The sequence below is a fragment of the Hesperophylax consimilis genome, chromosome 16 (genome assembly GCF_061612785.1).
Source record: "Hesperophylax consimilis isolate HC1 chromosome 16, BYU_Hcon_1.0, whole genome shotgun sequence".
NCBI lineage: Eukaryota > Metazoa > Arthropoda > Insecta > Trichoptera > Limnephilidae > Hesperophylax > Hesperophylax consimilis.
The window spans coordinates 9,162,106-9,175,035 of NC_142851.1; the positions used below are offsets into that span (position 1 = coordinate 9,162,106).

Sequence of the window (12,930 nt, forward strand, 5' to 3'; positions counted from 1 at the left end):
TTTTTGTAATATTATCACTCTAGTACACCCAAAAGTCACGAGCCGCCACTGTTTGAAATATGTGTTTTTATTAAAAAGGCTGGAAACTTTTCAAATGGCCCTCGTACATAAGTTAAAAAACAAAACTATATGGAATTTTATTGAAGCACAAGCATTGGGACTCGGCATATTATGAAAAACACAACTGTTTCAGAGGTATTTTGTGAAAGAAATAAATAAAACTACCCATCAAAAAATGATTATCATTTATTTATAAAAAAATAAATTTGTACATTCGATTTTTGTTATTTATATAGCATAACACTTATGCGCAGATCAATGAGCATCCATGAATAACATTTCTGACAGCAGCAGCAATGTACTTGGAAGGGGACGCGGTTGCGGTGAGAGGACGGTGAAAACCTGCCGATCCATATCAACAGCCGTACTGAAAGGGGAAAAACAACAAACATTAATAAATATCAAAGTTGATTTTCAAGTTCTCTGAAGGTTCTATTCAAGTTCGGTTATTATATCAGTTGTTTCACAAAACCGAAATTTGATGAATTGTTCAAATTCTGTAAAACAATCCGTCCTAAGTAAATTTGTGACATGCTTTCACCTGCCAACTATGATTGGGACATCGATGTCCTTCTACTAAAGTTCAAGTTTTTTTTAAAAGTGATTTTAACCTTCATGTATAAAGGAACTGTGTGAAGGACAGGGTCAGTATCGCTTGCGCTAAATATCAGTTTATAACGACTTTTTATTTAATTTATACATATAGATTCTTCGACAACTTACAAATAAATTATCTATGATTTTTTTTGCGCATCTTTTTTCATGTACAGGTGCTTGCCTAAAATGATATGTTAGTAAGTGATGCTTACACGCAAATAAATCCAGCCACATTTGTCCTTATAACGTCCTCTTCAGGGGTCACGGCAAATGAAACAGCGAGCAAGTGGTGGACGAGGCTGGGACTCGGAGTCACAGGAACCACCTTGGTAAGGGCATCTGTTACGCGCATGCCCAGCGGCATACAGGAGTCTGGCAGTGAGGGGGCGCCAATCTGTTAATCAAATCGGCACAAAATGCAACAGAATTACTACGAGATTGAAAGAATAATTGATATTTCAGTTATTATATTATCCAATATTTAGGTGACGTGCTACCTCTATCTTGAACCAAAGTTAAGGACAACCTTGCAGACTTCATCATCAGGGAAGGTCATTTCGTAAGAAACTGGTAATAACTTTGGATTTGAGCCTAATTAAATTAAGGAGTGTTTTTTCAGAATTCCATAAATGCTGTACCCAGTTTCACACATTCTGTATTTTTAATTTTTTAGCGGTCAAACTATACATGCAAATTTGTTAAGCTTGTGTTTATGTATTTTTTTTTAACAATGGTATCTCAGTTTTATTTCCTTTTCTAATTTAGATACATAGCAATTGAAAAAAACAAATGGTCCTGGAAAGGATTGGCCTTGAATAATGAAAGAGTTTTGAAAAAAGATCCTCAATTGCAAAGGTGATTGTAATACATAAGCACCCAATCAACATCAATATAATGATGGGTTAATCCTTATAACATCCGGTAGTGACAGTATACAGGCAACTCGTATTGTAATATCACCATTCCGTCTTCGAAAATAAAATCTACTTTCGAATTACTAGTCCTTTTTAAATTGGTGTTCAGATTGCTAGCCGTGTAAAAAACTTAACTACATATCCCAAATTAGGTAAACAAAAGTTCGGACTTGTTTCCAAACTTTAATATTTTGTTTTGCCGTTTAGTTAGACACTTTTACAAATGTGTTATAATTTACCAACCTCACTCAATTTTAGATTCGTTTAAGAACAAACTTTCAGATCTTGCGCAGAAAAGTCTAATATCGGGCAGCGTCGCAAACCTTTGCCATCGTGAACTTTATTTTTCTGCGCATGGTCTGGTTATTTCAATACGTACGCTCTTCGGTGGTTAATGTATGACTGATGTCGTAGTTTATTCAAAGCATTCTCAAACCCTCCTGGTGCCAAAAATATGGTCACATGGTTTGCCTCCAGCTTTTCGAAATGATACCCAGATTTCATATTAGGGCAAGTCATTACTTTGGATGTCTATTAGCCTGGAGCACGGATGTATGAAAAAAAAAAAAAATTTATGATTCAGAGTTCTAAGAGGGGGGGATTTGTGCCTTATGTTAAAATAAAAATACGTGGGATTTTTCATTTCATTTAATTAAGATCTTCTGCCTCCGCAGTGACCCCAAAAATTGAAAATTAGGGTAAAAAAGTTAAAAGTTTATAAGGCGATACATTATGATTAATTTAGTGGTAAGTAGGTGTTAAATGATAAAAAATATATATTAAGATGTTTATTAAGGCATCGCTCTAAAAAAAAAATTGAAACATAATTATACATTTATTATTTAGGTTTAAAATCCTTTTTTAGTTTAAAATTTAGGTATTTTGTTCCGCGATTCCAGCCTGGCATCACCTAGCCGCGACTTTCTTGTACACTGAGAAATGGAAGCTTCTGTCGTAGTCTTTACAGCTCTTGAAATTTGAAACAAACTTGAAAAATTATACATTTATTATTGAGGTTTAAAATCCTTTTTAGTTTCAAATTTAGGCATTATGTTCCGCGATTCCAGCTTGGCATTTATGGCACCTAGTCGCGACTTTCTTGTGCACTGAGAAATGGAAGCTTCTGTCGTATTCTTTACAGCTCTTTCAACAGCTTGAGTATGGCAGGGAAGCCTTATAAACAATAGTTAGCTTTCGCCACCAGATTCCACGATATTCTGAATTTCCTGGTCCGATAAGTTTTTCAAAATCGGTGGTTCGGTTAAGTTTTCCTGCCAATTTATTAAATCAATATATGTAGAAGCATTGAAATCTATCAATGGCACTTGAAACATTCTAGGTGTTGGAGGTTGAGCAGTACTGCGTGTCTTTAGTATGCGGCGGGCTGCCAGCTCTCTAACATGTTTTTTTTATCATCTGTTATCATCGCAAGTAGAATCCCTTCAGGATGCGCAAAGTAGCCGTTTCTTTGGATAACAGGATCTATAATTTTTTTTAGAGTTTCTGGAGGCCTTAATGATATTGAACAGATGACGCGTGCCATCTTTGCATGATGGTTTATTTTTAATTGAGAACCAAGACGGTGCGTAAACTTTGACCACAAAAGTAGCCAGAGTTTTCAAATTTTCAGATGGTTCTTCAGTAGATACATACAAACGTAATACAGTAGAACCCCGTTAATTCGAACCCCGATAATTCGAAAAAACGCGTAATTCGAAATTTTCGCAAAAAAAATTTCCGCTGAAAAATTTTTTCATACAAAAATTTTTTTAATTCGAAATTCGTTAATTCGTAATTCGAAATTTATTTTTGTCCGCGCACGAAAATTTGTTCGTGTAATTCGAAAAAATTTGATTTTTGCGAAAATAAATCATAATATTTCGTAAATCTGAATCTAAAAGTCAGCCGTGGCAGTAAAACGCCGAAAAATGTATTTTTACGTGGTTATACATCGTCCTAATTAGTATTATTATTTTGTTAATCTGAATCGATTTACACTGGAATGTCGTATTTTTTCAAATTTATTTCGAATATCCGAGTTTAAAGGGCCGAGAAAATACATTTTACGCGGATATATGTCGTAGTTTTACGAGTTTACGCCAAATATCTGCATTTAAAGGGTCGGCCGCGACGAAACTCGGCCGCGTAATTTCGATTTACGCGTAAATATATCGTATTTTTACTAACTTTACTTCGAATATCCGCGTTGAAAAAATACGGCGTGACGGAAATCGGCCGAAAAATTTCGATCCATGCCGAAATATGATATATTTTTACGAATTTACTTCAAATATCTGAACTTTAAAGGCCAACCGCGACGAAAAAATGCCGACAAAATTCGATTTACGCGGAAATATATCATATTTTTGCGAATTTATTTCGAATATCTGAATTTGAAGAGCCGGCCGCTACGGAATACGGCCGCGAATTCTCGTTTTACGCGGAAATATATCGTATTTTTACGAATTCAAATTTGATATTTGAAATAAAGGGCCGGCCGCGACAGAAAATTACCGCGAAATCTCGATTTACGCGGAAATATATCGTATTTTTACGAATATCTCAATTTAAAGGGTAGGCCGCGACCGAAATCGGCAGCGAAATCTCGATTTACGCGTAAATATATAGCATTTTTATGATTTTTTTTCGAATATCTGAATTTGAAGAGCCGGCCGCGACAGAATACGGCCGCGAATCCTCGTTTTACGCGGAAATATATCGTATTTTTACGAATTCAAATTCAGATATTTGAAATGAAGGGCCGGCCGCGACAGAAAATTACCGCGAAATCTTGATTTACGCGGAAATATATCGTATTTTTACAAATATCTCAATTTAAAGCGTTGGCCGCGACCGAAATCGGCAGCGAAATCTCGATTTACGCGTAAATGTATAGCATTTTTATGAATTTATTTAGAATATTTGTATTTGAAGAGCCGGCCGCGACGGAATACGGCCGCGAATCCTCGTTTTACGCGGAAATATATTGTATTTTTACGAATTTAAATTCAGATATTTAAAATAAAGGGCCGGCCGCGACGGTAAATTACCGCGAAATCTCGATTTACGCGGAAATATATTATATTTTTACGAATATCTCAATTTAAAGGGTAGGGCGCGACCGAAATCGGCAGCAAAATCTCGATTTACGCGTAAATATATAGCATTTTTACGAATTTATTGCGAATATCTGAATTTACAGGGCCGGCCGCTACGGTAATCGACCGCGAAAATAAAGAAATAATTGGTATTAATACGAATTTACAACTAAAATACCACCCGGATTTGAAGAGGCGGCCGAGAAAATCGATTTTCGGCATATTTTTTTTAATTTTTTTTTTCATAAAATTTCGAATTACGTGGGAATTCGTTAATTCGAAATTTGATTTTTGATGTCCGCTGGATTTCGAATTAACGAGGTTCTACTGTATTCAGTTAGCACGCGTGATCCAACGGGCATGTGATAGTTTTCCTGGAGATTTATTGCCTGGGACTTCTGGAAATTCACCTGAAATTACCGCCGAGACAATTTTATGCAAGTACTGTTGGTCTGAACTCAGATCTTTGGCCTTTTCTGGTAGCATTTGACCTTCGATGCGTTCAAATTTTTTAACAGGCAGCTTTTCACAGGTTTCCAGTGATTTTCCCAGTGGACCAATATAAGATTTAGGTCCCGAAGTACACCCATCGAGATGAAGAAACAGATGTCTCAAAGGCAGTTCGTTCATGTGAAGCAAACAAATTATCCACTGAAGTGGTTTTTGTAGCTTTTTCTCAAGCAGTCTTATAATTCTAGCATACTTTCCAGTATTTACATTCGTACCATCGCAACCAATAGCCATAATTCTATCTTGGGAAACTTCTTTATGTAACAGAAACCCTGTTATCGCGGTTTCTATTCCTTTTGCTGTCCCAACATCAGGTACCACGTATCCCATGTAAATGGATCCCGGCTCTTGAATTAGTGAGATATGTTCCTCCACAACCATAGTCCTGTAGCATTTACCGTCCTTTTTAACAATATTCAAAGTTTTGTCTTTTTTCCCGTCAAAGTATAAGGCCAAGAGCTCTGTAATTGTTGCATTTCCGTTATTTTTTCTCTAGTTTTAGTTCTCTCTCTTCGTAACTTGTGCCGATCAATGACCTCAACATCAGACCCAATGTCGAACAAAACAGATGATGCTATTGCTGCTGCTGCTCTGTCAGACACTCCATACCTATCATATGTCTTCGATAACGTGGGAAAATTAAGCGTCGATTTTTTTATTTACTTTTTAATAACGCCTTTGATCATGGAGCAATCAGATTTTTCTGTCTCTGATGATGTCGCTGAAGAAATACTAGCATTTAAATCAGCTAACGTTGAAGTGCTTAAGGATGTGTTTCGGCGATTCTCTCGTTCATGGTTCCTTTTTAGAGTTTTTTGCATGTTCTTTGTAGCAGTTACGTCGATTCCGCTGATTACCATTATCCGAGACGTTCTTTGATCGGTCAAAAAAGTTTGCTCTCGTTTAGGAACCTTTTTATCCTTAGGACAGATACATTGAGCGAATTATTTGCACTTGCATGCTGAAATATCAAAAAGTATCTTACTTCTTTGCTGAAAACTACTTAAATCGTCCGGGGAGAGCCTCTTGATAGATTTGAGTAGATTTTTGCACTTTAGATGATATGCTTTCAACATTTGAATGATCCTTGTTCGCGTCACTGTAGGAATAGATGCCGTTTGCCATATATTTTCAATTCTCGACGTTACTATGTCTGCTATCTCGCCAAAAATTGGTTCTTTTGCAGTTTCTAATTGCAATTTCAGTTGATGTCTCGTCCACTCATAGTATTTCACTACATCTTCATAAGTAGGTAGAACGTTTTCTTTCATCTCACAAACATCACCAAATAGAGGACATTTGAATACACTCCGAGTTCTTTGCATGGTTGCAACGAAAGATTATCGAACGTATTTTTAACGATAAACGAGCGTGCGACTGATCCGAGCCACGAACGATAGAGCACCATTAGAGCACTGACGACGCGCGACTCGAGACGCGACAAGTGCAAGCAAGCTCAGTATCACCTCCCGCGCTTCCTCTCTCCCCTTATTTAAATTATAAAACACAAATTCGAACTTTTTTTATTTTGTGTCAAATCTATATTATACCAAGTAAACTTTCTTGTTAAAAATAGGTAGGTATGTTTATTCAAAAATATCGTACATAAACATTACTTCAAATTAGAGTGTAAAACCGATTATTTTCATAAATTCGATGCCTTTGCGGAGGCAGTTACCCTAAACCAAATGGTATAATATTTTACATGGCTTAAATTAAACCTAAAAGGCATCAAATTTTGACTCTTACATTACCGTCCAGTGAAAAAAAAGATTTCACTCCACTCTAATGTCTATGGTTCCATGATAACTCAACACAGTGAAAATTCAACACACCTTTAAAAAGTGATATAAAGTCATTAGAAACGATGAAAAAAATTAAATTTAAACCTAACCTAACCTGACCTACTTAACCCAGTTAATAAAGTTTTTGTTTCATCACTTTCCATGACTTTATATAACTTTTTAAAGATGTGATGAATTATCATTTTGATGATTTATTCGGTCACCGTCTATGATACTTACCAACAAAACCTATGGAAATAACCAATAATTACCATTCCTCTACCAATGCAATTGTTACCTTGTAAATTTTTGCATCCGCAAATTTGACATCAAATGAGTGAGGGTAAAAAGGTGTACGCTTTCCGTAGAAATATTCTCTTATACGCATGTCACGATTTTCGCCTCTTTGGTTTTTCGTTCTCTCCACAACCTGAAAGAAACAGTTGATAATATCACATTATTGATTTTGTAAATTGATCAACTAAAGCAAATGGGAATGTAATGTGTTCATGACTTACCCCGCCACTCTTTGGTAGAAAGACTACCTTCACAAACTTTGGCATATCTCGGACTAATTCATTGTACAATCGTTCATTATCCAAAACTAAAATAACGTCGACTTCGAATGCTTGCGCGGCATGTGTCAAAACTTGGTAGCCAACGCCTTTTACCCATCCGCAGGTATTTATGATGCAACCTGAGTATCTGGCTGAAAAATTAATTATACAGTTGTTACCGATTAGATTAAATGTTTCTTACCAGCGCACTTGAGGTGATTTTGCACAAAAATGGCGCTATACAAATCATCCCAATAATTATTATATCAGTGTTAAAGGTTGACTATTCACTTTTATGCAAGAGGTCTTTTTTGGCATGATAATTCCATATAGTTTATTTTACAAATTCTCTTGAAAAATATTAAATTGACTAGCTGTACCCCGCCACGCATTGCTGTCGCTCAGTCTGTCTGTGCAGATAGAGAAACAATAGCGCGTCATGCTTTACGTCCAACAAATGGCACTGTTTTTCAAAAAAAGCATGTTTGTCCAACAGATGGCGTTGTTTAACCTTTCACAAACAACATTTACATTTTTATTTATATAGATAGATGATCGTTTCTGCGGTGTAAAAGTGAATACAAATTATATGTATGCAAAAGTGAATAGTAGAAGAAGTCAGGAAAGCCCGAGAAAGTCTTGGCACGATAAGTGAATCAAATACTTGAGATCATGTATGAATGTTGATGAAGCAAGGGGATGCGTGGTGGTCCATCCTCTCTGCCCATCCCTGCACTTAGTTAGTTTGGCTTCTAGGTTAGTCAGTCAGGATGTTGTCAGTATATTATTGCACTGACCTTTCTTATTGATATCCATTCGTTCAGATATGATTTCTGCCAACTTGGTAGTGACAGCCTTAAATAATTCAATGTTATTGTTGGGGGACTTGTGGCCAAAGTGGTAGACGAGTGGGGCTTGCTGGCTGAACCCTTCTTCCACTGTTGCTGGTCTTTCTACCAACAAAGCACCTGAAAAGAAAACAACACTAAAATCATCAACACATTGACGTGGAGTCAGGAAAGAGTTTGTTTGAAAAGATTTTTATAGATAGATAACCAAAGCCAGGCCGCCTGTATATACATATATATAAATAAGAGTGGCTGGCTTTGGTTTTTACACAAATCTACAATTTTATCCCGAGATTGATGAAATTTTGCACACTTGATCTTCAAAACAAAAGTCACTGTCTACATGCCCCATACCCTCCCACCCGGTAACTCTTGGTGTGTCTGTGCAAAATATTCACCGTGCGCCATTTAATTTAATTTTCGACGTAACTTACTTGTTTTTGTAAATTAAACTGTCTTACCAGATATGTAATGTGTTTATATATTTATAAACATAGTATATAATCTTCCATAAGTATTTTCTCCAGAATAGCTAGTTATATCCAGAGAAATGATTTTTTTAAACATATCCTTAAAGATACGCTGGCATTCAAGATATCAAAGCAGAATTTTGTTACTTCTAGATGAAATTTTACACACTTGAGGTCCGAAATAATAGGAATTACTTTCTACATTTGACTTAAGCTAATACTAAAAATTTTCTCATTGAAACACACATTTTTATCATTTCTGAAACAGTACAGGAAAGCGATAAATAATTTTTTTTTTAAATTTACATTTTTGTGGTTTGGGTATTGTATAAATTTTATAAAGATTATGGTGTTTTGTAATAATTGTTTTTGCATTTTCCTTTTTCACTTTAAACTGTTTTAACTGCATGATTTTTTATTACTTTTAAGGGTAAACCTAACGGACGTTATAATCTATGCGTTCATAGATGGCGCTAATTTAATTATTTGACTTAAATACACTTTTTGCAAGCTATGCTGTAAAATATAAGACAAATTATTTGGTTGCCCCATTACATACTCAATATAAATAAATAGTTTTGTCCGTATACAAACACAATTCTTTCAAGAAAGACGTACAAATTATTATTATCATATTATTCATTCAATACTCAATATTAAAGCTATTGCTTGGTACTCGTTTCTTCTACAATGTTATAGGTATTGCTTGGTACTCGTTTGTTCTACAATATTTTTAAGGCAAGTTATTTTTAATGCCACATTATTTTTATGCCACTTAGGCATCACTTTTCAATCAAATCTTTCATTTGTTAACCACATAACAGAAATTTCTAATAAGGGCTTAAAAATGTTGGGATTTATAACTAGGCTAACCAGAAATTTTAACAATATAAAGTGTATTAAATTGTTATATTTTGCCTATGTAAGAAGTTAACTTCAGTACAATTCTCCAGTCTGGAACCCACATTATAATATACATGTACAAGCTGTTGAAAGAATACAAAACAAATTCTTAAGTTTTATAAATTTTAAAATGGGTATTCCAGCAATTATGTTGAACTACAACACTCTTTTAAATTATATTATGAATATGCTCAAATTGTCAGACAGAAGAATTTTCACTGACTTGGTATTTCTATATAAAATTCTAAATGATTTAGTTGATAGTCCGGTATTGCTAGAATTGATGAGCTTTCGGATTCCACAACGTAATACTAGAAGTCAGGATTTATTTCAGTGCACAAATTCTGGGAGTAACTACCATGTGTATTCCTCTTTGCCCAGAATACTAATGGAGGGTAACAATTATACCAAGTCAGTGGACATCTTCAATTTATGTTTAAACAAATATAAAATGTTGTTAATGAAGCAATTCAGTTATGTACAATAAATAATGTATATTTCTTAATATTCTCATGTAAAAGCCCCGAAAAAGGGTGTTAATAAATAAATAAATAAAAATGTATAAAAATAGTAATGTAGATGTAAATGGATGAAGAATTCTTTGGTATAGTTTATTTATTTTTATTTTTTTATTTATTATTATTACATTTATTACATACAAGATATACAAATATAAAAGGAAGCTTTGACTGTCCAACTAGGAAGTTTCCCGTTTTAGGACAGTCAAATAGTATTCCTTTAATTCATACTCCATGTGCAAGAAAGCAGAATACGAAAGAAGCAAGACTTCCTTGAGCAGATCAAACGAGTCTTCTATTTCGATGCTGTGTGTCTCTCAAGCATTCTGATTCAATACAATATTGTATTTGTATGCCTTTCTTCAAAGAATTGGGTTTTTATAGGGTTATAATTCATTTATTCAAGTTCATATTGGGTATGTACGGGCACAAATAATAATTTGTCTTAATATTTTAAAGAATAACTTGTGAAATGTGTAATTAGGTGAAATAATTAAATTAGCACCATCTACGAAAGAGCAGATTATGATTTCTTTTAAGTTTACCCTAAGGGAGTTTAATTGAAAATTTGTGATGGTCTTTGGATATAAAAACAATAGTGTTTTCAAAACCATGTTTTTACCTGTCACATGTGACGTCATTATAATATAGTTATATGTAAACACACGTGCATTCGAATGCAACTTTGTGTCAAAATTTCAAAGCTATCGGTAAAGAACTTTTGGAAATTTAAGTTTTTGAACAAACAAACATTTAAATTTTTATTTATATAGAAGATAGATGAGATTTCTAAAGCTTTGCTGTCTTGTAATGTTTTGTTTAACCCTTGGGACCTTCTAAGACCCAAACAGTCCCAAATGCCGTGCGCGCATTATACTCTCCTAAGACCATATTTGTCCCAAAACGACCGCACATTATTAAAATGCATATATCTCTCTTCCTCTCATTTAAAAATTAATTATTTCTTTTATGTCAGAAAGAGAACGAAATAGTGCTTGTTATTGTCTTTGAAAAAATGGAAGCTTGTAGAAGGTTCGATCCGTGCAAATCAACAACGTCTCAAGGGTTTTAAAAGGGAATTTAGAATTATAGCATGGGTTTATCTTAATACACTAGATTAATAAATAAAATACAGTAAAAATTATACAAATCTTCTGATGAGATTTAATTACCCACAGTCCCCGGGACACTGATCTGTCCTTGTCCAACGTCGAGATCAACGTAGATGGGTCTCCTGCGCATGCGCACTGCGTAGTTGAGCAACACCCGAGTGACGGTGCTCTTCCCCACATCGCACGGCCCTACCACCATTGTGATCGGTCCGCGGCTTCCTGTTTGTTCTGCTTCTGTCCGGTGCTGCTCCAGAGCGGCGTGCACATTCAGATATACCACCTATCAAATAATAAAATTAAGACAAAGCGATAAAGAACCAAGAGGTTTTATCTAGAGCCTATTATCGCACTTTTGGATGATATTGTGTCTAATGGACTGAAATAGTGAGATATGACACTTACCATAGGGGTTTCTTTTGCTATATAACTGACTTCAGTTTTTCCTCTTAATTCAATAGTGCATCCTTGCCAAGTGTAGACAGCCACTTTTGCCCCGGTGTGGAACTCATACAACTTTCCCTTGAAGAGCTCTGTTCCAAACAGTTCAGCTAGGCCATTCTTTACCTGCAAAATGAACTTAGCATCTCAAAAACCGCCACACTATTAGGCACAGATTATGGAAATTACACTTTGTTTCAACAATTACTACAAGAAACAACTATTTACATGCACAAAATAGGTTATTAGTTAGGTCAAAATTGGTTAATTAATTAATTTATGCGTATTTAGATTGAAACGAAACTTATGCAAGTGTTACTCCATACAAAAAAAGTCCAAAATGGCGGTAAAGGGATCAGATTACAGGGTAAATTATGAACTTTAAAATAATAAAAACAGTACCATATAGCATCTTTTACCATCTATCCTGAAATAAATCGTTGTTTCTTGTAGTAATTAACAAACTAATTTCCGTAATCTGTGCACATTAGAAGTTCGGCGGTTAGGGAGATATTTACCCTTTCTTTATCCCGTGTAGGGAGTAATGAAAGTATGATTTGACTTACGCCCAAATGAATAAGTAAAACAGGAATGGAGTCACAGTTTTACTAATGAATGCTTGGTTAAAATTTAAGTACAGCGTGTGATAATCTGAACTTATTAATTAATTAAAGAACGGAAAATGCGTTAACACAAAATAATTTCAGATATGATAATTTATATATCAAACCTCTAGAACCACTTTTTCATTCTTGGATTCGACCTCAAATCTTAGCTCGCAATCCGGGTCCAATTTAAATTCTTGCAGTTGAACTTCCGTCATTTTTAAAAGCCGTATAGCAAAAAAATCAAGTGAGGTAGTTAATAGTGTTGGTGTCTATTATAAGGAAAACATGTCGGCGGCAAAAGCTGTGGAAAGTGGGAAAGAATCAAAGAATACAAAAGTTTTGACTTTGACGATAATTTTGACATATAAATATAAACGCAAAAAGTTTTTCCATCTATGGTTATCTATGCAACATGCAGGTCCGGACCATAAACAAACCACTCTCGTCCGGACTAAAGTGTTCATTCATGGACAAACATTCTCCATTCTGCGCTGTGAAATATTAAAATTTATT

General features: G+C 34.9%; 1 protein-coding gene across 1 annotated transcript; it reads right to left on the minus strand.

The window, feature by feature from the left end:
• Positions 1 to 247: 247 nt before the first annotated feature.
• Positions 248 to 12,822, minus strand: cbc (protein CLP1 homolog). The gene is made up of 8 exons (XM_089640869.1): positions 12,540 to 12,822; positions 11,774 to 11,935; positions 11,432 to 11,651; positions 8,318 to 8,488; positions 7,482 to 7,672; positions 7,262 to 7,393; positions 870 to 1,051; positions 248 to 427 (listed from the first exon to the last, which is right to left on the minus strand). Exons 1-8 carry the CDS (start codon positions 12,630 to 12,632, stop codon positions 316 to 318), a joined length of 1,263 nt encoding a protein of 420 aa, XP_089496995.1. The 5' UTR covers positions 12,633 to 12,822; the 3' UTR covers positions 248 to 315.
• Positions 12,823 to 12,930: the final 108 nt, after the last annotated feature.